Source organism: Oreochromis aureus, linkage group 9, assembly GCF_013358895.1.
Source record: "Oreochromis aureus strain Israel breed Guangdong linkage group 9, ZZ_aureus, whole genome shotgun sequence".
Lineage (NCBI taxonomy): Eukaryota > Metazoa > Chordata > Actinopteri > Cichliformes > Cichlidae > Oreochromis > Oreochromis aureus.
This window is the reverse complement of record NC_052950.1, coordinates 14,733,471-14,761,409: the sequence shown is the minus strand read 5'-3', so window position 1 is coordinate 14,761,409 and position 27,939 is coordinate 14,733,471. Positions and strand designations below refer to the sequence as shown.

General features: G+C 38.1%; 1 protein-coding gene across 2 annotated transcripts in view; it reads left to right on the top strand.

Moving 5' to 3' along the window:
* The first annotated feature begins 5,148 nt into the window (after window positions 1–5,148).
* Window positions 5,149–27,939, top strand: part of tpk1 (thiamin pyrophosphokinase 1) — a 74,967-nt gene continuing 52,176 nt past the window's right edge. Inside the window, exons 1-4 of one of the 2 annotated variants that reach the window (XM_031750036.2) lie at window positions 5,149–5,237; window positions 6,601–6,761; window positions 12,871–12,945; window positions 23,882–23,951. In XM_031750036.2, coding sequence (XP_031605896.1) covers window positions 6,719–6,761; window positions 12,871–12,945; window positions 23,882–23,951 — 188 coding nt within the window. In that variant the 5' untranslated portion in view covers window positions 5,149–5,237; window positions 6,601–6,718. Of the gene's footprint in view, window positions 5,238–5,649; window positions 5,823–6,600; window positions 6,762–12,870; window positions 12,946–23,881; window positions 23,952–27,939 lie in introns of those variants that run through there. The other variant, XM_039617431.1, reaches the window with a different exon arrangement.

The following is a 27,939-nucleotide window of genomic DNA, read 5'->3' as shown; positions in this document are numbered from 1 at the left end:
CTCCTTGTTCTCAGTGACCCATTCCTCAGAGCTCGGGTATACCTCAAGTAATTTAAACTCAGTCTTTTTCCACGAGGGGATATTTATTAGCTTTAGGAGAGTAATTCATCCAAGAGAGATGCATTGAACTGTGTTGTTTTTTCACCTTTGTTGACCATGGCATCAGATTCCACAATAGGCACAAGTGGAAAAAAAAGTCCTGCATCACTCTCATATCTTGTTCATTTCTAACAAAAAATGGGTCATCATAATTGGCAGATAAAGATGAAATATGGCCTACTTAGCCCTAATTCAGATGCACATATCTCCTGCAACTTCATCAACAGTAGCCAGTGTGTGAGGAGTTGACCCCAAACTGAGCAAAGCTGTAATATCCCTTGAGTAACCTGAACTTTCTTGTTTGAGTTGTTATCCACCATAAAAAAGAAATCATTATAGGTGAAGTAAAATGTTGCATGAGTACAAAACCCCAGAGCAAGACAGAAAAGGAGCAGATAGGCACAATGAAGTGAAGTAAAGCTGAAAGCAAAGGAAGAGACAAAAGAGAGCCGGCAGAGGAAAAAAGGCAGCTGGGATATGAGGTTAAGACAGATAAAAAGGAATAAAAGAGAGACAAAGAGAAAGCATATTACTGAAGAGAAAAGAACAAGCGAAAGAGAAATGACAGGAAGAAGTAAAGGTAATGATAGGGAATATTAAAGGAAGAGAGAGTGCCTGCGAGGGGGAGAGAGTCTGGATTTGCATGTCAGTTAGTGTCTCTCCTTTTCAGTTTCATTATCTGCCAGAATAACAGGTGTTTTCTGCCGAGGGGCAAAGGGGCATTATTATGACCCATGTATCCACTGATAAGAGATATTAAATTGAACTAAAGACACACACAGTCTCTTCAGCATGATGTGACCTTGAGGAGAAAATGAAATCAGAAAGTCCACAGCAGTTCCTCACCATAATATCTGAAAGCAGGTAATAATTTGAGAAAAGAATGACAGAGCATGCTCGTTTCTGCTTCGGCAGCCATCACGGGCGTTTTGCAACCAAACGTTGCCTCCCTCGGTTTTGCAGGTGAGAAACTGTCAACAGCCCTCTTTGCCGGATAGTTGGAAGAAAACCAAAATCTAAAAAAAAAAAAAAGAAAAACCTACAAATGGGCTCTGCAAAGTGATGATTAAAATGCATGTGACACAAGATTTTGATATTCGCCTGCCTTGCAAAGTAGCAGAAAGAAAATCAGAGGGATTCTTAGAAAGGGTGTTTTTTTTCTGGGGTTACATGATGTGCCAGCTGTGAGAAGCTTCATGCAGTAAATGAATCAGTTATATCTTCATCTTCAGCTAAAGGACTCTGTGATGTCACATGTCAACATATAGAAAACTACAGATTACTTAATCCGCATCCTTCTCCTGTTTCCTACCCCTCCCCTAGAAATGGTGTAACATTTTGCAAAATTCATTCAGAAATCAATCATATAATTTAATTAAATAACAAAGATACGTTACAATTACTCATCCAGTTAAATAATAGAAGAAAAAGATGTCCTCACATTTGATAATAATGATATTCAGAGGAGTTCATTGTTGACTCAATCACTATAAAGATCCCAAGTCCTGCGGCTACAAAACAAGTTCAGACAATCAGCCCTCCACCAGCCTGCTTGGCACTTGGCACATGGTGTTTATGCTGATATGCTTTGTTTGATCTCCAAATGTGGCACTGTGCATTATATCCAAACATCTCCACTATATGGTCTCATTTGTCCAAAAGACATTGCTACACAAGTCTTGTGGTTTGTTCAGATGCAAATTTGCCATGTTCTTTTAGAGAGAAGAGGCTTCTTGGCAACAATCCCAAAAACGCCATAGTTGTTCAGTCTTTTCCTAATTGTACTGTCATGAACTTTAACATTTAACACGCTAACTGAGGCCTTTAGAGACTGAAATGTAGCTCTCCGGTTTTTTGCTGTTTCTCTGAGCATTGCACAGTCTGACCTTGGTGTGAATGTGCTGGGGCATCCACTCCCGAGAAGATTAGCAACTGTCTTGAATGTTTTCCATTTGCGAATAATCTTTCCTACTGTAGAATAATGAACTTCAAATAGTGTGGAAATGGTCTTATAACCCTCCCCAGACTGATGGAGAGTAACAATCGCTTCTCTAAGATTTTCCTCCTAAACTCAAATTCAAAAAAGCAATATAGTTAATCTGTCATTGTATTTGCCTAATTTTAAGATTTAGGAAGGACTGGGTTATTATTATTTTTTGAATGATGTTTTGATGTGTAAAACCTCAGAATTAAAAGATGATGTACTTTCATTTGAACATAAGTATAGGTGTCAATAGCAGGGACATCAGTCGGGGGCTGCATGTGAAATCTATCTTACTTCAGTCATTCTCTTAAGTATTAAAAAATTGGTTGCCATCATGCCAAGAGCTAAATAACCCTCTGGGACAAGCAAGAGATTTAAAAGATATTTTTTTCTGCAATAAAAAAAGACCTACAAGAGGTCTCAATTTTAAGCAACTGCCAATTTGCCAAAGAATGGTTGTTCCAGCAAATTAACTCAAAGAGCTTCCTGTCAGATGCAACATAATTCTCCAAGAAACCCAAATTTTCATTACAGGATCTTTAGGTCGATTGTGTAGCTGTAGGCATTAAACTGCTGGTGAATGCAGTTAGTTTGCTAATGAACAAAAGCAGGCTCTTTGGAATAATGTGCTCTGAACAGTGTGTTTAGCCATACTAACAATAGAAAAGTGTGTTGCAAGCCAAATATAGCTTGCACCAACTGTTAAGCATGGTGGTGGAAATTTTATGTTTCAGGGTTGCATTGCTGCCTCAGGGACTGGGCAGCTTGCTGTCATTGGCTCAATAATGAATTTTTCATTGTATCAAAAAGTGTGTGAAGATAATGTGAGGCCATCTGTCCAAGAGCTGATGCTGAGCTGGAAGGAGACCTTTTCAGCAGAATAATGATCCTACAAACACTGGCACATTTACCAAGGAATGCTTCAAAAAGAAGAAATTGAGGGTTACAGAATGGCCTGGTCAAAGTCTAGATTAAAAATCTGATTAAATATTGTACATGAAACAAGACGTACAAGGAAACCAAGAGATAAAATGATGAGGGTACTCAGAAGAATACACGTGTTCATTTTTCTGTTGTATAAATTATGGATGGAGCTAATTTTCTTTGTGCTGTTTAAGTACATCATCTTAATCTGTAGTCACTGAATAGAGTGTTTGCTCATTTAAAAAATGTTTCATGAATTTTCTTACAATGCAAGTGGAGCTTCTCAATATTTACAACATGTACAATACAAAGGAGGCCATTGCATTAAATGTTTCTTCCAAATTCAGAAAAAAACTGATTTATTTGCCGTCACTGGAAATCCTGAGATTGGCAGTCAACTTAGAAATAAACGTTAAAGAATGCAATCCCTGCCTTAGAGAGAGCAAAGAGTGCAGGGTTGGTGGCATGCTGCACTGCATTCTTCACAACCTGAGTTTCTAATGACTGACAGAAAAGTTGTCAGTGTAGCTTCAGCTGTTAAATATTCAACGTCCATCAATCACCTGTTTCATTATAGCCGCGCACTTCAACTGCTCATGAGAAAGTGGCTACATTGTCATCTTTATCTAGTTCACCACTGACCCACTTTTTGTTACTACTCACAAAGAGTCAACCTTAAAAAATATATCAGGGAATTCTAAGCACTAAAAGTCTTTCAGAGGGGGAGTGTAGGGATTCAAAAAAAAAGTCTAAACAGGAAAAAAATGCTAAACGAGAAAGAAAGGGAAATAGTAGTAAATACTGGAAAGACTGATGTCCAAGAACGGGGAGGGCTGGTTGGATGGATGCACTGCAAGAGAAATCTGATCAAACATTCAGTGGGTGTAGGCTTGTAAAAGAAATCCCTTCCAATGAAGAATGCACTGAGCCAGGAATTTATTCATAGATGCATTTATAATGCATGCCCACAGAATGAATGACTTCCCGTAGCACATGTGTGCACGTGCATGTGGCTTACGCATACATGTCTGCGCAACACTGTGAGTGTGTACATTGCATGTGCGGCGTGTCAGGGAGACAGAACAACTGCTGATTGATGAGACAACGTTTGTTTTAACGAGCCTCTGGAGTGGCTTCACCTTGAGAAAGATTTGGTTGCTCACTTTACAGTGCTTCTACTGCTGTCTGGAGATATCTGAGGCATACACCATCAGTCTATTGCTCGCATTCGTGTGTGTATGTGTGTTTACCTTTCTGTGTTTTGCTTGTGCATTTTTTTTTTTTTTTTTTTTTTGTACAGCAAGTGTGAGATTTGGTGCCCCTGTCTACGAGAACAGCAGAGGGAAAGCTAAGTGATAGGGTGTGGGTGTAACTGCGTGCTATAAATTAATGTTGAAGCATTATTTCAATTACCCTGACCTACTTCACCACTAAACCAATAAATCTACATGTCTAAAAAACCTTAACAGCCAAAAAAACAACCGAAAAAACAGAAATGTTGTATCATATCTTGCTATACATCTCATAAAGACATGAGTTCTGATGTAAATGTTTCAAATTTTCAAAATCATTAATGTCCACTTTTGGATGGCAGCATGATAAAGAAACTGGGATACGGGTTCATCCACCACCTTGCTGTACTTTCTTAAAGCAGGACCACACCTGGTAAATCAATGAAGCATGTAAATGTCAGACTATTAATGCTTCATTAAACTAAAGCACGGGTCGTTGACATTAGTGCAGATTTGCTTCAGGGGTCCCCGACATTTTAACATTTTAAAATTTTACATATAACACCACATGTAAACACAATATGACAGCACAGCAAGCTTTTGAATGTGATTTGTTTTGCCATCTTTAATGAAAAACACAGCTGTTTTGTTGAGTAGTTATTAAATTTGACATCTTTTCGCAGTCCTTATAGCATGGATAGTGCAGGCAAACTTAAAGGAGAGAGAATAGCAGTTATTTCCTCTTATATAGTAAAAAAAAAAAAGAAAAGAAATAAATCAAACTGTCAGGTTGAATTATTTCTGATTTTTCAGGTTTCCTTAAGAGTGCCTGGGACTACCTTGGAGAATTCCCATTTGAGAGCACAAAGAAACGCCATTTCCACACTTGGCCTCCAGGGGTCACCATAACAAACTCGAGCCGCTGTTCATTCCCCTGTCTGCGCGCTTTCTCTCTCGTTGACTGTTTACTCCATCAATGGCGGAAGCGGCTTAAGTCTGTGAGTGTATAAAGGATTTCTTTCAAAGCAAAGCACTGACAGCTTCACATTGTGAAGTCGGAGTGTTTATGTGTAGCTTTTGTTGAAGTCGGACTGTTGTGTCTGTGACGGGAGGACTTCTCTTCGTCACGTGTTGCACGTGAAGTGGGAGAAATGCTTGTGAAAATGAATGAACGATATCTCGGTCCAGCACTTAAGAGAAGGGCTGTGTTAATATGTGACAAGAGCTAATTTTCTTTCTTTTTGTCGGTTACTATTAAAGAGCAAACGAGACGATGCAATGTACTTTCATTCAGTCCAGAGTGTCTGTGGAGTATTAAAGAGAGAGAGAAATGAGGGAGAAAGACAGGAAAACTGCCCATTTTTAGAGAAAAAATCCATTTTAACTCGTGAAAAAAAAAAAAAAACCTGCCTGCACTATATCCTTGAGAGTCCACCGTGAGGGGAGGGTGTGATCGTTATTGAGGGCTAGCTGTTAAACATTCAGCTGAGTTCAAAGTACTATAATTATCATTAAACTCTGCTGCACTTTTTTCGTAGTTTGCTCTGCTTTGGTTGCTAAAGCTGAAAGGTGAACAGTTTCAGGTGAAGTATATATTTGTTTTAGTGCTGTCATCAGCTGGTTCGTGAGGTTTTAGGAGTATTTAGCCTTTTTGGTCTTTTATATGCCCTGGTTATCTACAGGGTCGTTACGTTCCTTTTTTCATATAAAATACAGTTTAGAGTCACTGCTTTTAATTTTCTGTCAATCAATCTGTCATATATTATGACCTTTAAACATTCCAGCCTGCTCAAAAGATATTCAGTTTGCTGTCACATCAGATATGCAAGATCCACACATTTGAGAAAAAAGGTTGATTGTTAAGCTTTCTGTTAACAGATGAGTCAATCATTAACTGCCTGGGCTCCATTCTTAGTTCCTCTTTAGTACACAGATGGTGTTATATTTTTCACAGCTATTGTGTTTGATTAATTGATTAGTTTATCAGCAAATACATTTAAAAAATCATCACATCAGTTTTTCATTGTTGTTAAACCAGAAGATTATTGACATAAACGAGAAAACTGAGGCAAATTTGCTGAAAATTTTCACCATCTGTTTTCACATTTTTCACGAAGTCCACATGATCCATCAGTTAAAGAAGACAGATATATTAGTAAAGATAAATAATCATTACTTGCAGCCCTGTTGTGTCGGTATTGTGTCTTGAAACATGCGTGTATACCTTGGTCTTGTATAGCTTCCATGTGGATGTTTGTGTTTTTTAATCAGTTTGCTTGTTTTAGGGAGAATTAATAGTTCAGTACAAGCCTGGTCAGAGGTGGACATTTAAATGACTTTGTTTCTTTGTCGGCTTAAAAGCAAAGAATAAAAGTAGAAAACAGACGGACAAAAAGAAGAATAGCAACAACATCTGCCCTGTTCTCGTCAAGTCCAAGTGAGTCAACTGATTGAAGACGGGCTCCTGTGGATCCTAGCCATGGATGAAAAGATGACACCTTTGGACTGCCTGCTGCCCTCAGGTACTGCCTTTCAAACTCACATTCCCTCACCAGAAAAACACATGCACACAATCAATCAAATCTGAAGGTTCATGCACAGATGCATATGTCTTCTTTTTTTTTTTCTGTTGTTGTTGTTTTGTCATACACAAACTATACTCTTGTGTGGGGCACCCACCCAAACACAGACGATGTCAATGCGTCTGATCAAAATTCACGCTTACTCGCATCACTGTCACACTTGTCTTCCTCCCTCTGCTTCTCCCACTCAATCCGACACACGGTCTTTGGGGAATTCGAACTCAAAAACAAATCACTTGCACTTTCATGACAACAGTGTACATATGTATGAGACATGCCTTTTTTTCTCATTTGCTGAAAGGGGTGTTTGATGGTTTTGCTTTAAAGAGGTGGTTTAATTAATTTTCATCCTTTTTAAAATCTAATAATCTTTCTTGCTTCTGAATGAAATGCCTGACATCACATAAATTCTCCTTGTTCCAACAAAGCATTTTAGATCCATATTAAATGTCTCTAAGTTCAGTACATAGCACATTTATTATCTCATTTCCAAAGGCAAGCTGACACATTACAATAGAATTCATTACCCTAATGATAATCTGACATATTCTGTACCCAGTGATGCTCCTAAAAAAGAAACTCTCCAGATGGCTGGCTGCCCTACAGACCTGAGGAGGAAGCTGGTTATATCTGCCTTTAGCCACTGCTCTCAGGTCAAGGTTTATGTGAGCTCTCTGGTGGTATGAGCTTCGAGGAAGGAAAGCTGATGTGAGCCGAAGGGCAGGTTATTACCAGACCTGTAAAGGTCAACGGGATCGTACAACAGTTTGGCCTGTAGAACAGACAGCAGACACTTGTACTTTCCTCAGTCTCTTGTATTGCAGCTCGAGTTACATTTATTAGTTCCATGTAATTCCTGACAACTGTACTCATTTTATTAGCTAAAATCTAATGCAATCAGCTGCAACAGCTCTACTGTGAATTCCACTTTTAACACCATGCTTTGACCTAAGTAGGAACACAAACTGGAATAATCCACCTTACTGACCGCATGAAATGGAAAAGAAGCTTTGCAAAAGTTCAGTACTGTGCAAAAGTCTTGAGGCTACCCCTCATTTCTTCATGTTTTACATCAAAGGAGCCAGCCATTTTTTTGTTACCTACCTAAGGGATGAATCAGTGTTGTGTCTACACATAACACACAAATTTGTTTCCATTTGTTTAGTTCAGTCCATGAAAAATGCCAAAGATAACTCAGTTTGACAGACATAAAACAATATTTTTGCCTTAACAAGGTGAATTCCAAAAAGCTATTAAACATAAAATTGGCATATTACAGCATGGCGTGCAGTTTGCTCTCAAAAAGTTTGAGGAAACTAAACAACTGAAAGCCAAAAGTAAAAATTGTCATGGCTCTGTCATGGTTTGAGCTGCATTTCTATCAGTGGTGTTGAAGATCTTGTCAAAACTGATGGAAATATGAACGCAGAGAAGGACAGTCAGATAACATAACAGATTTTATGTAGAAGCTTAGCCAGAGCTGGGACCTCCAAACTATTGGAGCAGTGTGCGATCACCTTCACAGAGCAGAATAAAAGCCTTTTGAAACGTCCTTCAAGAAGCCTGGAGAAAGATTTCCGAAGACTACTTAAAGAAGAAAGCTTGCTTACTTACTTACTCACTTAAAGAAGAAAGAAAACTAGAGTTCAGGGTGTTTTGAATAATAAAAGTCATCATGCCAAATATCGACTTTCAAGTTTGTTTGAATTGTATTCGCCTTATATAGTGTGCTTCAATATGTGTTTGCTGCATTTGTTTCAGTGCACCACTGATTACTTTATATAGCAACATATAACGTAATGGAGTAGAAGAGTATATCTGGGGTCATTGGTGGTGAGTTAATACATTTTATGAAAATTTAAATTGTGGTGGAGTTTTGACCCAGGTTAGAAATATTATTCTTCCACAGAAAGATATGAAAGATATGATAAAATGTTATATCCACGGTATGCTGAGCACTGTCTGAGGTCTGGCTCTTCTCATCCTTTCTGGATTCCTTGGCATCTAACTATCACAGGTGCACACTGTGTGTAGTTTTACTGATAAGATATAGATGAATTTGAGGTCTGAGTCCTAGAAAAATCCTCCTTTTAATCAGTCTTAGTGCTCTGTGGCATTTGTTGCATTCTTGTAGTTATTTCTTGAAGTGTTGTCATTTTTTTAAAAACCACTCTGCTTCAACCTGCCACCGTTTGGATAGCTGTACTGCTGACCTCTTCTTGTGTATGCCTCACAGTTCATAGAGTGGAATGTGAAAAATGCACCACCAAACAAGAACGTGGGCTAAGAAAAACAAGCTGGGATGTCAAGAAGTGTTTTCAAAAAAACGCTACTGCATTTATTTTGTATAAGCGTGAAATTCTTAGCAATAAAGTAAGAAACAGAAGGCAATGAAGGTTTAACTGAAAATGGGAACTTAATTTAGAGTTTAACGAAGCTACAGTTTGTTATAAATAGGCCGATATTAATGAAATAAAGCAACAACAACAACAAAAAAAAAACTTGTTTGCTTGCCTCTGTTCATCAGTTACTGTGTTGGCTCTAGGCTGAGCATTTATTACTGCTAATGTTACAATTAAGCTGCATGCTTATAGTTTGTCTCTCTGTTGTATTGAGAGTGAGCTAAATATAGGGATTCAAATCAGATCATAAAATATAATCACAATGTCAAGCTTGTACTCAATTGAGCTAAAGTAATTAGTAAGTTAACTTTAATTGACTTGAGTGTGATTAAAAACAACAATTATGATATTTACAGAAGTTATTTTAAAAGTGCCTTATGATAAAGTGCTGTGCACTCACAAGCCAGTTCATTAGGTACACCTCACTAGTACCAGATTGGATTCAGAAATGCTTTAATATTTCAGATTTGTCATCCATGATGTCAGTCTCCCGTTCCACTACATCCCATAGGTGCTCAATTCGACTGAGATCTGATGATTGTGGAGGCCATTTGAGTAAAGTTGAGTTTTGTGACAGGATGTCTTATCCTGTTGGAAGCATCCATCAGAAGATCGGTATACTCTGGTTATTAAGGGATGGACATGGTCAGCAACAATACGAGTCTGTGGTGTTTAAACAATATTCGCTTGATACTAAGGAATGATCACGAGTCTCATCAGACAAGGCAGTGTTTTTCTGATCTTCTACTGTCCAAACTCCCTTCAGTCACCTTTCTTCTTCATTCTGATGTTCAGTTTGAACTTCAGGAGGTCATCTTGAATGACTGACTTGATTACCTGATTCGATATTCATGTTAAGAAGCTAATATAGTGGGCAATGAGTGCATATTCGCAGCTTTCTGCCTCTCAGCACGTACTTGCTGTTTGTCTCCATTAAACTGACCCAGTTTGTAGTTTTGCCATTGACATACAAAATGAATAATTTGAAGGCACTCTTTCAACTTGTGGTGGTCTCAAATGAATTATCTAGCATATTTTATCAAAATATTTATTACATTAAAGCACATTTGAGTCACATCTCATTTATTGTTGTCTAAAGCACTACAATCATCTTGTTCAACTGCAGAAGCATACTTTTGCTGCATGCTTGTGTGCACAGGGTATGTTTGTATATACTTGACATTCTCACACACGTGCATTATTTGTGCAACGCAGGAAGACAGAACTGCTGTTGATTTTCTATTTGTGTACAGCTTGAAAATCAGTAACGCACGGAGACCAACATCAGTCAAGAGACACTCACTCATGTCAGGAAGCTATCAGCAGTTTTGAAGCATTCATTGAAACAAATGTTTACTCAAGCATGTTAGATAAGCATTACAGGCTGCAATGTTGCATTTGCTCACTGTACAAATCCAAGATTTAGGCTAGAGATTTCTCTGGGTGTGCAAATAATCCGCAGAATGATGCAGAAGCAGCCAAATCACAAATACCCCCGGTGTTATAATTTTGTGGATAAATTTGTCACTTGCTATTAAAGGTGAAAGATGTGCCAGAGATTCCCAGCATCATACACTTTTTTTTTTTTTTTACCCATGTGCACAGTATAGCGATACACTTTTAGAATATATTTATATGGCTTCCTTAGTTTAATCTCTTGGAGGAAATGCTTATCTCGACTCTCTGAGGAGGATATAAGAACAGCCCCTGGATGTCTGCATTTTAAAATCCCCAGTGTGCACAGTTAGCCTTTTAAATTTCATCATTTTAATTATAAATACCTATTTCTGGAATATCTTTGTGCTAGCTTATGTGTTTTGGATACTCTGTACGTGTGTGCGCGCGTGCACGCGTGTTTGTAGTATTTATGCTGTCTGGCACTTTTAAGAGAATCCCAAGGTGACATTTCTTTGAAACAGAGTGCAAGAAAGGCCACGCGCCTCCTCTTGTGTGTGTCTGTTTGTGTGTGGGGGGCGGGGTGGGAAGGTGAGTGTTTGTGTGTCGAAGGGTTATCTGAAAAGTCACGGCTGGTTGAGTTTGCCTTTTGTTCTCTGTACACCTCCAGCCAATTAAGAGACAAGACTGACAAATCTTCTCCTCCTCTTTCTCCACCTCACCTACCCCCGCCCGTCCATCGTCCTCTCTTTTCCCCCTCCTTTGTGTCGCCTCTTTATCCTCTCTTCCTTTCCTCGACTTTTTACCATAGCCGGCTGGGGTTTGGCTTTTGGATTGGAAATGACCTTCTAGTGATGTGAACTTTTTAACAACATCAAGCCCACTGCTGCAGCAAAGTCACAAACCCAAAGGACATTTTATTTCTCCACACTTTCTCAGCCAAGCCTAAATGCACTTTTTACACCTGAGGGTACAAAATCCCCCCCAAAAAAGAGCTTTTTTTCCCAGGTGATGCACATTTTGCTGTGAGAAGTTGGTGATGAAACCTGAAGTATATTCTTTTCTTTCTTTCTATGCTGTTGCATTATTTCCTCCATACTGGGGAAACTGGGAGGGATACAGGCTTTACTGTATGTTTCTTGTTGCGCAGTTATGGAATTTACATAAATTTGCTTTAGGAGAGAGTTATCACAAGGTGGTGTTTCAAGTTGCAGATAGCATTTTGGCTTTGTTATAAAAGAAAGCTTTAAACATTGATGGGAAATCATTTATAAGAGCAGACATGAGAGCGAAAGATAAATGAGTATGAAAAGTGCGATGGTGAGGGGAAGAAAGGTTGTGCTTTAGTCTTTGGTCCATTAAAGCTTTTCTAGCAGCTCTGTTTTTACTTTGTCAATGAATGTTTCCCATTTCCTGCAGATAGATAAATGACAATTCTAAAGTATTAGTCAGGGGATCTGCATTAGCAGCAGAGCAAAGAAAAGCTAAAAGCAAGATTGATGGGAGCTTCAGGGAAGAAATGGGTTTATGAAATGCAGCACCATGAGAGAGACTTTGACAAAGAAACGTAGAGGTACACTGATAAGAAAGAGAGATGAGGATGACAGGATATGTTAGTTTTATGGAATGAAAAGGTTTAGCTTTGTTTTCATGTATGATATGTAACTAAGGTTAAAGATTTTAAATGGCAAAAAATGAAACGCGTGCAAGTGCGGGTACTGATTTTCTTTATTTTTCTTTAACAAACGGTAGGTATCCAGACACTGATTGTGACCCTGATCAAGGAGATTAAAGGCACTATAATCAAGGGAAATCACTGTCTGAGCTGGATGCACACTGTCCATAGTGGTGTTAGGTTTTGTTATCTTCTGCTGTTGCAAACAAACCCTTTGCAGCTTAATTGGATCGAGTGGGAACCAATTTTGATCTCTCAAGAAACCAAGACTTGCTTGAAATGAATTCATTTTTTAATCTTCTCTCTTATTTTCTTCTTTCCTTTGTGGAGCCTTATAATAACCTTGTTATTGCTGCTTTGTTTTTTATTCTTTTTTTAAAAAATATATTCCATGCCACAAACAGTAGTCTCCAGTCTGGATTTAAAAGGTATTATTTTGAACATGCAAGTAATGACATGTTCAAGCGTTGCCATTTTGCTATGTGTTACTGATTATGCTCCATCAGTCGCCTGTGTTTTCTATCTGATTGTTTATTATTTAGACATTTCCCCTTTTCCTTGTGTCTGTTCCTTTCAGGCAAACAGAGGATCTGTCTGATCATACTGAACCAGCCGCTGGATAAGGACCACCTACATATCCTCTGGAGTAAAGGTACATTTCTCACACATCACAAATATAGATCAGACAACAGACAAGCCCCTTTTACAGCACTTATATCACATTTGCATTGATTTGCACCGAACATGTATTCCCCAGTTGTTTTTTGTCATACTGTGCTCTCTAGTCTGTGTAGCCTTCACTCTGCCATGTCACTGAAAGTGCTCCGTCCCCACTCTCTGCCTACCTTTTCCTTTTCCTTTCTGCTTTCTGCATTGGTACCATTTTATTTATTTTTTGATTACTTCTTTAGCTGAATGAGTTGAACAGTTATTACAATCAAAACAAAATTTGTTTTTTAAAAAAGGGCATTTCCATTATGAATGAACTGGTGGACGGTAAATTATTCAAAAATAAATTAAACTATTGTTAATTCCAGTAATGGAATTTCTGGCAGTAATTATGTCTGATAGTAAGGAGCACGGATACAGGCAAGGGATATCACTTGTAACCCAGTTGTGAGTGTTGATTTGTGTCTGACTGCTTTCCTGCTGTTCTCTCCTCTCTTTGTCACTGTCTGTTTGCATGAGAGTGGGGCTGTGCTCTTCAGACACACAGAGGGTAACTTGAGAGCAGAAAAGCAATACAGACTTTAGCGTATAACTTACTTGAGCTGAAGACTATTATGCTCACTATCGCTAAGTACTACAATGGCTGTCATTTCTCAAATACCTGTGGTCAAACAAGAACCTGCCTAACCTTGTGAAGGTGTCTAACTTGGTCTGGTGGAGCCCTCAAATTTGGTGGCTGGCTTGATAATGCACCATCCCCAATTTTAACTGTATGCTTCAACCTTCTACGTAACCTGAAGCGCTCCTCCGATAAAATGTAACTACATATCAGGTCAATGGATACCTTGTCTCGAATGGGGTGGAAAATTGCAGTGTAGGGATGGCAGGAGTTTCTGGTTAATATTAGAGCTGGGCGATATAAGATTTTTTTCATATCACGATATGTTTTTTTCATCTCAGGCGATAACGACATATATATCACGATATAAGCCAAATAACTATATTTGTAAGATTTAAATGTGCCATTGCTCACAAGTAAAATGTGAAATAATCAGCAGCTTGTTTTGATTTAAATATTTATTTCCCATAATAAGTTCAACAGGGCAGATGTACTTAAGGAACATGAGACTTCAGTTTCAGATAAATAAAGGCAAATATTGCAAACTACACAAAAGGCAGCCGCTAAAGCGTTTAAGTTTCAAAACAGAACAAACAAAACAGACTACTAAATTGTCAATTTCACTTAGAAACAAAATTTTAATTCTAAAAATAAATCTTAGTTTGTTTTACAGAAGAACAGAGAAAATTGACTAACTTCTGTCAATATCAAATAAACTGAGAACTAAAAGGAAATTAACAATCTCTCCTTGTTGTATAGCTTAGCTTTTCAAACAGTTTTAACAGTTACTTTAGTCTGACAAAAGCCGAATGACGAATTAGCGCTTTCAGTCAGAGATTGAGCATGCACCGCTTTATTGTATTTCCAGACTTGCTTTCGGCACAATTTACAGTGCGCGCTACTCTGTTTTTTGTCAGACTTGAAATAGCTGAAATACCTTCACACTACGGGACTTCTGTGGCCCTTCCGTTCGACAATCTCTCCAGCATTGGAACCATCATCTGTTTTCTCTTCGGTAACCTTCGGTCACGCTTTCGGTTGATTTTTCTCTAGTCGGCAAACTCCTTTCCTCCATTACCTGGGCAGCCCAGCTGGCTGCTTCCCAAACAAATACACATGTGCGCCTTGGCACTTGTGCTGTACCTAACAAGTCACGTGACGTGACGCTGCGGCTGTGATTGGTTCGGCTCTGCGCTACTTAATTTTGAATGGCTGTTCTTTTTTTTCTTTTTTTTTTAAGAGGACAAGAGAGATGAGGCCTATTGCAATAGTTTAATTTTTCTATTGAGAAAAAGTTATTTCGCAAAACATATCGTTATCGTTCTATCGCCCAGCTCTAGTTAATATGCAAGTCAGGATGTAAATTTCCCTTACAAGTCTAAATCAAACTTTACAATGACCCAAAGCCACACAACAAAGGAGTGACAAAAGAAGTGCAATTAGATCATAGAGTGGCCTAGCCAGTCTCCAGACATCAGTCCTATAGAAAACCTGTGGAGATACCAAGAACTTCAAATTGCCAAGCAGCAGCCAAGAAACCTAAAAGATTTAGAGAAATTCTGCAAAGAGGAGTGGGCCTAAATCCATCCTGAGATTGAGACAGTGACCCACTGCAAGAAACATCTCATATCTGTTTGCCAACAAAGGTTTTTCCACCAAGTACTAAGTATTGTTTTTCTTGGGGATAAAATGCTTTTTTCAGTCACATGCAAATCAATTTATAACTTATATGTAATGTATTTTTTCCCCCTGGATTCTCAGTTGATATTCCATATGTCTCCATTAAAATTAAACTACAATAAAAATTAGAGATCGTGTCTTTGGAAGTGAGAAAACGTAGAAAGTCAGCAGAGGAATAAATAAGTATTTCTCAACTATATACTCATAACCACAGACCAGGATACCACTTGGAGACTCCAAGTAGGCTAGATACTCTGAAGTGTTGCTTGGTGCATATGTACACACACAGTCAGAACCTTACCCTGTAGGTTATACATGCTTATTAAAAGGCAAGTAAGCTCTGGTTATTTGTCTGTACAGTCCAGACTCCAAATGACAAAGAAATGGGTGAAAGGCAGGTACATCCTGGACTGGTCGCCAGTCTATCACTAGGCCTGCAATGTGAGTACATGAATCCTGTGGTGTTTTTCATCAATGACAAGATGTTAATATGAGTACAGAGCATTGTCAAATGTGAAATTCTAAAAAGCCATTCACTTAGGGAACTGCCATTGTATATCACCCTAAAGGTTTTCTCACTCCTGTGAAAATCTTGCTTACACATATAAAGTTTGCAAATAACTCAAACTTCTGTGAAAAGGGCAGAAAATTTAATGCAGAATGGGCTGTACAATCCTATTCAAACACAGAGTAGTTGCACAGTACAAGCTCACTGAATGGCTCCACTTTAGCACACTCAGAAAAGCAGTTATGGCCAAGGGCATTTTGATCGTTGTTGTTGAAGATGAGTAGAATTGTGCTCAGTCACTTTCACATCAACAACCTGCTGGTCACAAGTTTGCTGGCAGTTTATGGACCAAGGAAATCTCTTAGATTTCAGCCACTTTCTTGTGGTAACTAGGGGACATGCAAGGACTCCATGAATAGTCTGAGTCACTTTATCAGAGTATAAAACAAAAAGAAACTCAGAAAATATGTGTGAAAGACTAGTTGTTAAAAGATTAAAAATAGATTAAAAATAGATTTTTGAACAAACGTAGAGCTTCAGACTCCCTAAGGTGTTGCTTATTAGATGCATTGATGCATAGAGTTATGCTAGCTGACTGTGATGTATTAAATATATAAATCAGGCAGTGTCATGATAACCTACATCCTATAGCTTTGTTTATTTATTTTTCTTTTTAATCACTGATCAAAAACAGCATCGCTCTGAACTAGAATAACTTTAAAATCCTCATTTATTTGAGCTGGATCACTGGTTTTCCCTCAGTTTTGATGATCACCTGAAAAAAACAATAAAACCGTACGCTTGTTAATATATGAAATAATGTAATTAGCAAACTTACGCAGTCATGGAGGAAGGTTAGTAAACAAAATAACTTTGAAGGCAAACGTGTGATTAAAACCACTTCAGGTGGAATTTTAATGAACGCGGCTTTGATATTCTTATCAACTTAGCAAAAACCCAAGAGGCACCTTCGCTTTATCCATCGCACAGCAGCTGTATAGTAAGAAATATGTTGCTCGCTTGATTTTTGCCTTTGCATAAGAGAACCTGTGAAAAGTGTTTAATGACACAAGACAAACCAATCTTCCTGATGAGATTTCACACCAAAACCTGCCTGCTACCCAACATGATGAAGATTGCTTTTTCTTTTTTTTTTTTGGGGGGGGGGTCTTAAGGGAGAAGAAAACGTGATGAAGTAAATGCATAACAAAACAACATTAGAAACAATATTTGTATGTGTCTATAGTTATATATAATTATATAAAGAAAAAAAATATACAAATGAGTGTGTGTGTTAATATATATATCCCCCAAAATCTGTCTATCCCATTAAATTCTCATTAATCTGTTGAATGTCTTAAGTGAATTTTCTTCACACTTTTAAATCTGATTACATTTTGATGTCCAGAGTTTTTTAATTACTGGAAAATGTAACACAAATAGAGGGATTAAATAGTAAAGCAATGACCGCATCTTCACTGCACTCTGTTCTCCTGTAACCTAGGAGAACATGCTGACACTAATCTTTGGTGTCCATGTAATAGGTAGCTTCAGGGTCTTGACTATGTAAGTCATTAGACTGACTGACATGTGTTTAAACTGCAGCCTCACCTAGTGGGGCACACAGCTGCAAGGTGACAATTTTGTTAGTTATCACGTTCAATTCTCTGCAGTATGACGGGCGCAAGAATCATAAAAATCATCAAAGAGAGCAAGTGCACCATTTGGCAGCAGCTGAAAACATGATGCAGCTTGGTTGTGTCATGTGATGATTTGTGCATTTGGTTGTGCTAAGAAAGTGTTACTTAGAAAAAAACATTGATGAAAAAAGTGATTTCGGGTGCTTTCTGAAGTGCCACAACCAATGCTGTGGTTTTGATGTCAAATTGTGAGGCTCTCTTGAACACAAAAAGAGTCTTGATCAGTTTTGGTCTTGGCAGCAGTGCACACTGGGACTTCAAGAAGTTTTGACAAGATGATGATTGTGTCTGAGTGGCGCTTCTCAGATCTCTCATGGTTCGATGGTAAACACAGTTGTGGCAAGTTTATCATCCCATGCTTGATGTGCGATGCATTTTTAATTTTGTTTTTGGCTAAGCAGATGCCTGCATGTGCATGAGGGTGTCTGAGTGCGAGCCACTCTCCAAATGGCTGTTCACCTGGAGGCATCATAGCCAGGTCTCCACCCTTACATACACAAACATCCGGAGTCTCTCACAAACATGCACACACTTTCAGGTCCTCTGATCTGGTGCCCCTGGGCCCCCCCACCCCTCATTACCTGTGGGAGAGGTAGAGCAGCAGGGAGCACAGCAGCGATGGAGGCTACAAGAGCGCAAAGCTGATCAAAGGGGAAACTCATTTACTGGTGCCAAGTGTAATGTTGTGAAGTGAGATCAACCTGCTTATCTCACCAACCCAACCTTTCACTCATCATCAGTCACCCGCTCACTCATTCACTCAGTCACGCATTTACTTGCTTTGAGATCCCTCACTTGCTCATTGAACAGCAACACAAACAAGCAGTTTAGCAAATCAAGGTGATTCAGTGAAGGTGACCCTGTCTGCAAAACAAAACTGACCTGTGTTGGCTACAAGTGCATCAATCAATCATTTGATGACGTTGAGCAGCTTGCTAAAGTTGAAGGTTGCGAACATCACCCATCAGGAAGCTGAATATCAGCCTTGCCGGTGAGAAGCATTTATGAACACATCAGATGGAGCTAATAGGTATGTGGAGAATTCAAAGAGGGAAGCCATTAGCAAGGTTGGAGCTCCAAAAATTCCAACAAGACTTTCAAAGACGGATGGGCATAAAAAGATTTGAAAATTTACCACCTAGAGTAATAAAGGGAAGGCTAGAGTAGTGTAAGAAGTGTCAGAGTTGAGTTATAGAAAATGAGATGGTTGTGCAGGGAATCAATCATATTTGAGGAAAGGTGTGGGGTGCATAGTGGATCTGAGGACAGGGTGAAATATGGAGGGGGGAGGTGGTATGATAGATGAAGTGAGGGTGTCGAGGCATCATAATAAGGATAATAATCTTTTCACCACTCGTCGTGACCGTTTGCCCTCTCCTGTACAGAGCTAAAGCCCCAACCTGACAGGTATTAATCCTCCTAGCAAAAACCCATCAATACAGGCTTGCTGTATGTACAATATAAAATATATATATATGTATATATATATATGTGTGTATACACATTTATAGCACAGTCACACATGAGCATATGCGGGTGTTTCCACATCGTACCTAAAGCAGCATCACAGTTTGTCAAAAACCTGGTAAAATTACAGGTTTAGTAACGTGTGTGTGGAAGTGCAGAGTGAATGACAAGTCAGGATGGCTTGGAAGCCTGCAGGGAGGGATTAGAGTCAGTAGTTTATTTACAAGGTCATCTCCTCTTCATTTCTTCTGCTGTCCCCACTCAGCTCACATCATATTGCCATCAGCAATGATGAGAGATCTACAGTGGCACCCAGACGTTTGGGTCCCTAGCATTTTTCTTACTGAGAGTCTGAGCGAGTCAAAGGTGGCCTAATTTCCAAAAGGAATTCTTTAATATTTTAATTGTTTTTATTTTTTTTCTCCAGATTTATTTTATTTCTGTCTTTCACAGTTTGAAATAATGAAAAAAGCTAAGAACTCCCCCCCCAAACGTTTTTCCACAGCACATTGTGAGTATACAATAACTTACATTTGGTAAGCTTGTAAGCACTTTTTGTAGAGATAAGAGTCTTTCGATTCCTTTTTAAAGGATTTTCTATTATTATTCACTACAAAAGGCTTCTAGTTGTGTGCCATGCTTGGTCCCCGCATGCACTCCTTTTTGGATGTCTATCCACAGACTTTCAGTCATGTCTTACCTAAAGAGTCGCCCATCTTTAGATGGTCCATTGCAAGGGTTTAGAGGATGATTTTCCTGTTATAGAAGCCATCCCCTTCATTCTTTTTTCAGCACTTTTAGACAATATGAAGTTTGATAACAAAATTTGCTGATTTTGATTGAATCCATTCTTCACTCTGCCAATGAACTCTTTCCTGTCCCACTGACTGGACTAAACACAAGCTCAAAGAATGATTAATTTACCAATGTGCTTCCACCAAACTTCTTCAGCCTTTTCTTAAAATCCAAATGTGTTTTTGCTTCAAAAATACAGAAAAAACAAAACTGTTATAACTTTATCAGTCCACAGACCCTGTTTCCAAGATACATTAGGATTATTACACCACCACTACAGAGGCTTCAAAATCTTCTTCAAGGCCTCTTGTGGAGAAATAATCGATTTGCCATTCTGCTCATCCTGTGAGCAATTTTCTTGGAAAGTTCTCTAACAGATCTTAGCATGACCTCCATATATTTGTTAATTTCTAATTCTTAACTGGATTATTAAATGAGCAAGTGGCTACCCAAAAACCATTTTTCGTCTTTTCTCTATGGGCATCAATTATTTTCAGAATGCTAGGCAGCTGCTTAGAGGAACCCGTGACTGCTGATTGATAGGACAAGGTCTAAGCACTATGTATAACTTTGAAATTTGCATTCTGTGTCCTTTTAGCTTTTGAACAAGCCATAGCCTTAACAGAGTAATTAAGGTCTGAGACCTTGGTAAAAGTTATGAAAGCTTGAACTCTGTCCGAACTTTAGCATAGCGCTCTTTCGCTCTTTCCTTTGAAATTATACAAATTAAAAATAATAATGTAGAAAGTAATATTTAATATTTAACATTATGCCTTTTGGACATCAGTTTAACAGTGACATAAATTCTGGGTGCCCAAAACTTTCATGCCGCTGTGTTTGTATGTATGTGAATGAGCTTGTTAAGCTCAAATGCCCTGATGTGAAGGAGAAGATGAGTTAATTGTTGTATTTGTGGTCATCTTCAAACAACAGTTTATTATTTTCAGTGCAAGAATGACAGTAATTGGATTTTACTGCCTGTGGATAGAGTGCAGATGGAGAGATAATCTTTCTCAAGTTCGGTTTACCCACTTGAGCCATTTGCTGTGATGAAGACTAATGGGACATTGAGAAATCTGTTGTATGCACATTTCTGACTCTAAAGGATTTGTGTCAAGAATAGCAATGTTAAAACAGAAGAACTCACTTTCTAAGTGTTTGACATGCAGAAATGAAGCAAAGGCCTTCAGAGTGGCAGTTTAGGGGGGAAAAAAATACAGGTTACAATAGAAAATTAGCCGGTGAGTCACAGGCATTTGGTCCAAGCTAGTCCCAAGGGCTGAAGCTAATTCAGTTTACTTCAGCATGGCCACACCGTATCATGTATAAAAAATGGGGATAATCAGGGACGTGTCAGCTGACTGTCTGACCAAATAAATGCTCCTCAAGCAAGTTTCTGACCACTGGAAATGTTTTGGAGGAATATATTTCAGGCCTCTACATCAGTTGACATTTAACATGCAAACATTCTCACTATAATACACTATAATACACCTGTCTGTGTGTCTGCAAACACCTCTTGCAAGATGATCATTCACCAAGAAATCATTGTATTTGCAGCAAAATGTTATAGGACACTTTCTTAACCCATTTACTCAAAATAGACTGTAATTATAACAAATTAATTGGTCGCCTATTGAGCAGAATCAGAGTCATGCTAACACTTGTTAACAACAGGTAGCTTCTAGCTTGCTTAACAAATACAGCTTTTGGTTTTGTGCTGTAGCACCACTGCTCAATTATTGTTATTTTATGAGATTGCTTTTTTTAACTCATCTCTGTAAACTGTCCTTATTTTAAGTCAGGCAGGAGGTTGTACTGTAAAAACTATCTTTTATAAAATTTTCTATTTGCATTTGAAAGTCATGTAACATTAAAATGGACTTTTAGACAGTACTGAGAGTACTGCACATCTAAACCAGTATTGTCTAGGAGAAGTCTCCCGCTCTCAAGTGTTACTGAGTGACGGACTGGCAGCTCTTTTTCTTACTACTCAGAGAGAATGTGTCGAGATTACCGGATCACTACAAGTAAAATAAATATAGCCACGCTATTGCATGTAATAATCATTGCTACAAATGACAATACATCATTTTGAAACATTTTTCTGATGTTGGTAAGGCTTTTAGATTTACTGTAACCATATGTGTTTGTACGCTTAAACTGAATGCAATACAGACAGAGCTGCAAAAACAACAACTGACTGACAGACAGAAGTTTCTGTTCTCAAATTTGTGTGAAGTCTGAAAATTATTCAGTGTCTATGTGTGTGTGCAGATACTTATACACAGATAATGACTGATAGCTTTACAGTCTGTCACCGGTCTTAAAGGAAAGTTTCTGTTTTTCAAGAAGTTGTCATTTGAAAAGTTTCTCAGCCTTTGCTCTCTGTCAGAGATAATGAGTCATTTACATTCCAATCATTTCTTGACGCGAAACATCGGCAGCAGGTGGTGGAGGTTATGAATAAAAGCAGTACCTTCAGTATAAGTGTCTTATTTACATCAGTGCAAATGCATCTGCGTTGTCGCTTTTTAAGAGCTAAGGGTGAGGAGAGTTAGACTCAGAATGTGAGAATAATCATTCTTCTCCTTTTATCTCGCTAATTGCGTCCAATTTAGCGTACGCGCGAATGTGATTTACAGTATGTAGGTGTGATGTACATTGTTAAGTCCTTCACGTATTTTTAGGGGCCACGGTGCTGCTGATGTGTTAAAAGTTGTGCCGTATGTAAAAGTAATGGAAGTCGGTTTTAGCACCTATTTCAAGTTGACACTGTTGTATATCTGTTGTATTTCTTGTCACAGTTCACTCAGTATGTGCATGTATAATGTGTGAAAATCAGTGTGTCTTTCCCCAGGAGTGTGAGGTTTTTTCCTTTCTTTTTACACCACAGCCAAACATCTTTTCAGCACTATTTAGTTAATAATGAAACACCTAGGAATGCAAAGTAATATTCAAACGCTAAATACCACTTTATTTAGACTAATGTCTTCTTTTCTAAGTTCACATTAAATCTGAAGTAAACTTTTGGGGGTTTCGTGTTCCAAAGACAACACAGAGTTACATCAAGCATATGAAAAGTACGGGGTTGGGGGAATGGACACAGTTCTTGAAAAGAAAGCTTTGGAGACATAAAAATGCACGAGTGTTGCCCGTCTCTGTGGTGCAGGCTTTAGTTAGTTTTAAACAAGGTGAAAGTAAAACTTTGGCTGATCCTTTGAAGTTTTCCCTTGTGTGAACACAGCAGCCCTAAACAGAAAAGGGCTCTTAAAAAATAGGTTGCGTGTTAAATTTGAATAGAATAGAAGCAGAGAGAGAGAGAGAGCATACATTTGCAAATGGTTTGCATCTAATTTAGTGCAACTTGAATAATATTTTAAGAATGGCAAATAATCCCATCATTTGAGTGTTACTTAAAGCTAAAAAGATAAGTGCTCTTTCGCTGCCTTTCCCTTTTAAAGGGTCAAATAGCTTTAACCATAATGCTTTGCTGGCACTGTGAAACGCGCCGCTCGTAATGTTTTCATTGGGAGAAAGTGGTTTCTTTCTAAATAATTTGGACCTTATTCAAACTTTGTACGTTTCTGCAATGATTGAAGTAAATCCATTTATCAAAAAACCTTGGGAATGCTGATGTTGGCATTCAAAGTACTTTGTTAAAAATAACACATTGTTAATGTTATATAAGTCCCTTTTTGTATAAATTTGTTTTTTGGGAAAAAAAACACTTGACACATTTTGAAAGGAAACTTTTCGGTGATAAAAAGAGCGAGTGTGAATTAGATTTATTAGACCTGACAGTGGAAAGATGTCGCGTGTGAGCTGGTTCCTAATGATAGCATATCTAAATATACAAGCTCCTTAATTATTTTAATTTTCGCACTCATAATGGCATATTTCTTAATTATGGTAATGAGGTGTATGGAAAAAAAATAAAGTTATGCATATATATGGTAATATAAAAATTGACTCAAGAAATCCTGAAGTGACTGTATCCAGGTTACTGATCCATAAGAGACTTGATCGACACTACATGTGTGTTTGTAAAGGTTTGAAGAGAAACTTGTTGCACCTTTAGAGGAAATTATAGAAATATGCACCATTTATTTCAAACAAACTAGATAAATATGCATCTTTCTTTCTATAGCTCTCTTGAGGGCATGTGCTGATGGAGCTGCTAATCACCTTCATAACATCACAGCTGGGGATCGCGACAGGTGAGGCGACCTCGTGTCACATTTGCATTAGTTAATATGTGCTTTCTCTGAAGTGCCTTTGTTTTTGTGCTTGCTTGTATGATTTGGAGAATTTTAATTACACAAAGGAATTGCACGCTGTTTAGATGTTTTTTTCCAAGTGCTGTGTTTTGGGTTCAGCAGCTGTGTGTCTGGTTTCTGTGACTTCTGTGCATGACTCTATGCCTGTTCTCCAGCTCAGATGTATCCTGTATGTGTGCCACATGTGTGTTTCTGACAGAGTATTTTAGGAGTGCATTCTGCTGCGACATTTGTGTGCGCGTGTGCGTGTGAGGCTAATGGAGGACTGCTGTCAGGTCAGAGATGGATCTGGGGATCACTGGGTCCCTGAAGTGTTCAGGCTTTCACATTAACACCCAGCATGTGACCACGAGCCTGTGTTTTGTCAGGGTGTGAATGGGATGTTGTGTGTGTTTGTCTGTCGACGTGCATGTTCTTTCACTTCTTTCATGTAACAACCTTTCAAGTTGTAGACATCTCTTTAATGTCTTTTAGGCCCATTAACTTCCTCACACAAAAACTTATATTAGTCCTTGAAAAGAGAAAATACATTAATAATTTTTTTTAAATTTTCAAGCTAAAATATTATTGCCTGAAAGTATGTAGTTACGCCAGGCATATTATTTATTTATCTTTATTCACTTCTGTTCGGTCAAATATGTCAGTTTGGTAAAAGCAAGCTAGTTAGAGTTATAGCATGAGGTCATGGTCTTCTGCTGCTGTAGCCCATCTCCTTCATTGTTAGCTGTGTTGTGCATTCATAGATGCTCTTCTGCATATCTTGTGAGAAGTGGTCCCTACTTTAAGTTGATATCAAGGTAACATATTTATATTATATATTTTTAGCTGAACAGGTGTACCTAATAAAGTGGCTGTGTGTAGTGTTGTAAATTCTAGCAATTTATTCAAAAATAACAGCTTACCTGGATTATCTGTAACTCTGCAAAACAGACTAAGAACAAGAAAAATATGAGTGAAATAAAAAAGAGTAAAAGTATAATTGGATTGATTAAAAATGTTAATTTATGTCCAGTGCACTGCTGCATGATCAGGACAAATGTAAGCAGAAAACCAATAAAATGTTATTTTCCAGCCACAGTAATAGCTAAAAAATTATAGTTACAAATGACTGCTGCAAATATGAAACAACAAAACTGCCATTTCAGTTCAGTGTTATAACAAAGTGTTTTGAGCAAGACAATTTCATCTGATCAATACTATAAACATGGTGAGGTAAAAAACTGCATGCTGCAGGTTGACTGCAGTGCAATTTACCATATATTATGACAATGCTCAAACAGCAACTATCATTTCTAATAAGCTAGTAAGACAGTGTCTTTTGTGTGTGTTTTGCTCTGCTTTAGAAATAAAGCAAGCTATATATAGATATATAGATATAGATACATAGATCTGTGTTGTATGTCTGTCAAATACGCCATTTGAATCTTGATGGCAGAAGCATTGCACTTAGTTCTGTGTAGTTGTGTGACACAGCAGATTCATCATCTGACCCCTCAGCTCGAGCTCTGTCAGCAGCCTGTACAGTGGAGCTGTCAGCTATGCCCGCCTTTTAGCCTGAGTGCTCCCAACACTAACAGCATCTGTCCTCAAAAGTTATGCATTACACTGCTGGGAGAGTGCGGGAAAGGAGGGAAGACAGGGAGGGGATGCTTATGGGTGTGGAAGTGTTTATCAATCACCAGCAAGTTAAGATGTATTTAACCCAACATTACCATAACTAATGGACTACAGAGAGGGATAGAAAAGGAGGAAGGGCTAGAGAAATGCAGGTAATCAATCAAAGCCAAATTTTATGAGAGCATAACGGTGCTGGAACACAGACAAGAGCAGCAACTTTCCCATGTATCAAATATAATTCAGCAGTGTGAGGTATGAGGGAGATAAATAGGAAGAAAAAAGCAGAAGAAATGTATTGAAAACAGAGAGAAGTTGAAGATAAAGATGTAGTACATACAGTACGCATGCTGTTCTATAGTAATGTGGGAGTGCACGTTGGAGCTTTCAGTGTTTCCCTGAATTATGTGTAAACACATTATAGATTTTCTTTTCTTTTTTTAATAATCATTTACATACAGAGCAAATTGTACTCAAAAATAACAAAGCTGTTAGTTCAGTGTTATAAACTCTCACTTGGAGATCAGCAGACTCATAAAATGATTAATCCCTTCAAATTCCTGCAAGTAATCCTGAAAAATTGCACTGCTTCACTACGGGGGCACATTCATACTCGTGCCCCCATAGTGAAGAACGATAGGACTAGGACTGCACAGTCGAATTTGAATCTTGATCATAATTTTGTTTTCTTACAATTAAATGAACATTATTAAGTAATATTAAAAAATGCCTGCTGAGCCAATTAAAATGCAAAGCAAAAGCAACCCTAAAACTATGCCTGATGATGTGCCTGCATGTGCCAATCAAAACTGTGCCCTGTACCTATGCCGCTTGATGTCTCCTGGATGAGTAACACTACATTATAAGACAGAAATCCATCCATTCATCAATCCATCCTCTTCCACTTATCCATTTCACGGTCGGGCATACAACAATCATCGATTCAAATGTCTGTAACAGCAGAAGGTGAAGAGCTTTTTTCTCAAAGCGAATACTTCCGATTTAGTGATCAACCAAAGATATGTCATCCCCTCACACAATGATTTACTCTAACTGGCAATACCGCCACTGTACAGTATGCAAAACATCACATGGAAGGAAAAACGGATCTCACAGATGTTGAATACTTTTCTCTGGATTTTTTCTTCACATCCATTATGCAGGTACACTTTCTATTTTGCTTCTAAGAGCGGGACTTAATAAACGGGAATGTAGAACAAGGTTAATGAGAAAGCCGAGCGGTTTTTATTTTTCTTTATTTTTTAGAGATGCACTGAATTTAGGTGAATTTGGAGGACCAATTTTATTTTGCTGTAGTAAGAATGTAGAACAACATCAATGTGAAAGCAGCGTTTAAATGAGAGTCCATTAAGAACATTTTTGTCACTAAAATCAAGGTAAGATTGTGAGAAATAGTAGTGATCTCAATATTGATTAAAATAATTGTGAGCATCCTTTTGGCCATAATCAGTGTCTGGTGCTGGGATGTTGGGGTAAATCTTTGAGTTGCAGAATGGGGTTTATGGATTTTCTTGTCCTTCAGTTTGACCATATTTTCTGCTTTGTTTGCCAGTGAAGACGAAATTTGTGTCAGATTTATGGGAGAAAAGGGTCTTAAATTTGACTTCTGTGGAATTGCATTGTTTGTATGTTTTTTAAAAAGAAATTCAAAATTGAAAGTTTCCAGCAATGGGATTTTATTAATGCTTTCCTTGAAATGTGGACGATGTCAAACCATAAAAAGTGAAGTGAGACTTTGTGGGGTTTTTTGCACATATGTGGCTGTGACTATGATTTCCATCAAAAAATAATGAGAATAATGTTTCTGGTCAACCTTCACATTCTTCTGTACTGCCACAAGAGCAGAGTGGGTGGACGGCCTCCTACAGTTAAAAGAAAGGCGCCACGTAATCTTCTGTCAAAACAGGCTTAATGGTAGACATTAGGGATGTAGAGAGGAGGGGGTGCTTCAGGCAAAGGCTCTCTGCCTCTCATGATGAGTCAAACGACAATGATTCTACTCGGTGAGAGAAGGCAAATGGTGCATATTTTTGATTTCTCCATGAAGCATGCATCTATATATATATTTTTTCCATCTTATTTTAAAGTGTTCACTCTGAGCTTATGTAAGACATAGAAACATTCTGATATCATGCATTATTGATTTTCTATTAGCCGGTTTCCAGCTGAAGTTTATATATTCCTCTAACTCTGTTTTTAAACCTAAATACATTTCTTTCTGACGTGCATGCCCTGAATCATTCTATTTAACCAAGTGCTAATTTCTTAGAAATGTGGGTCAGCTGTTTGTTCT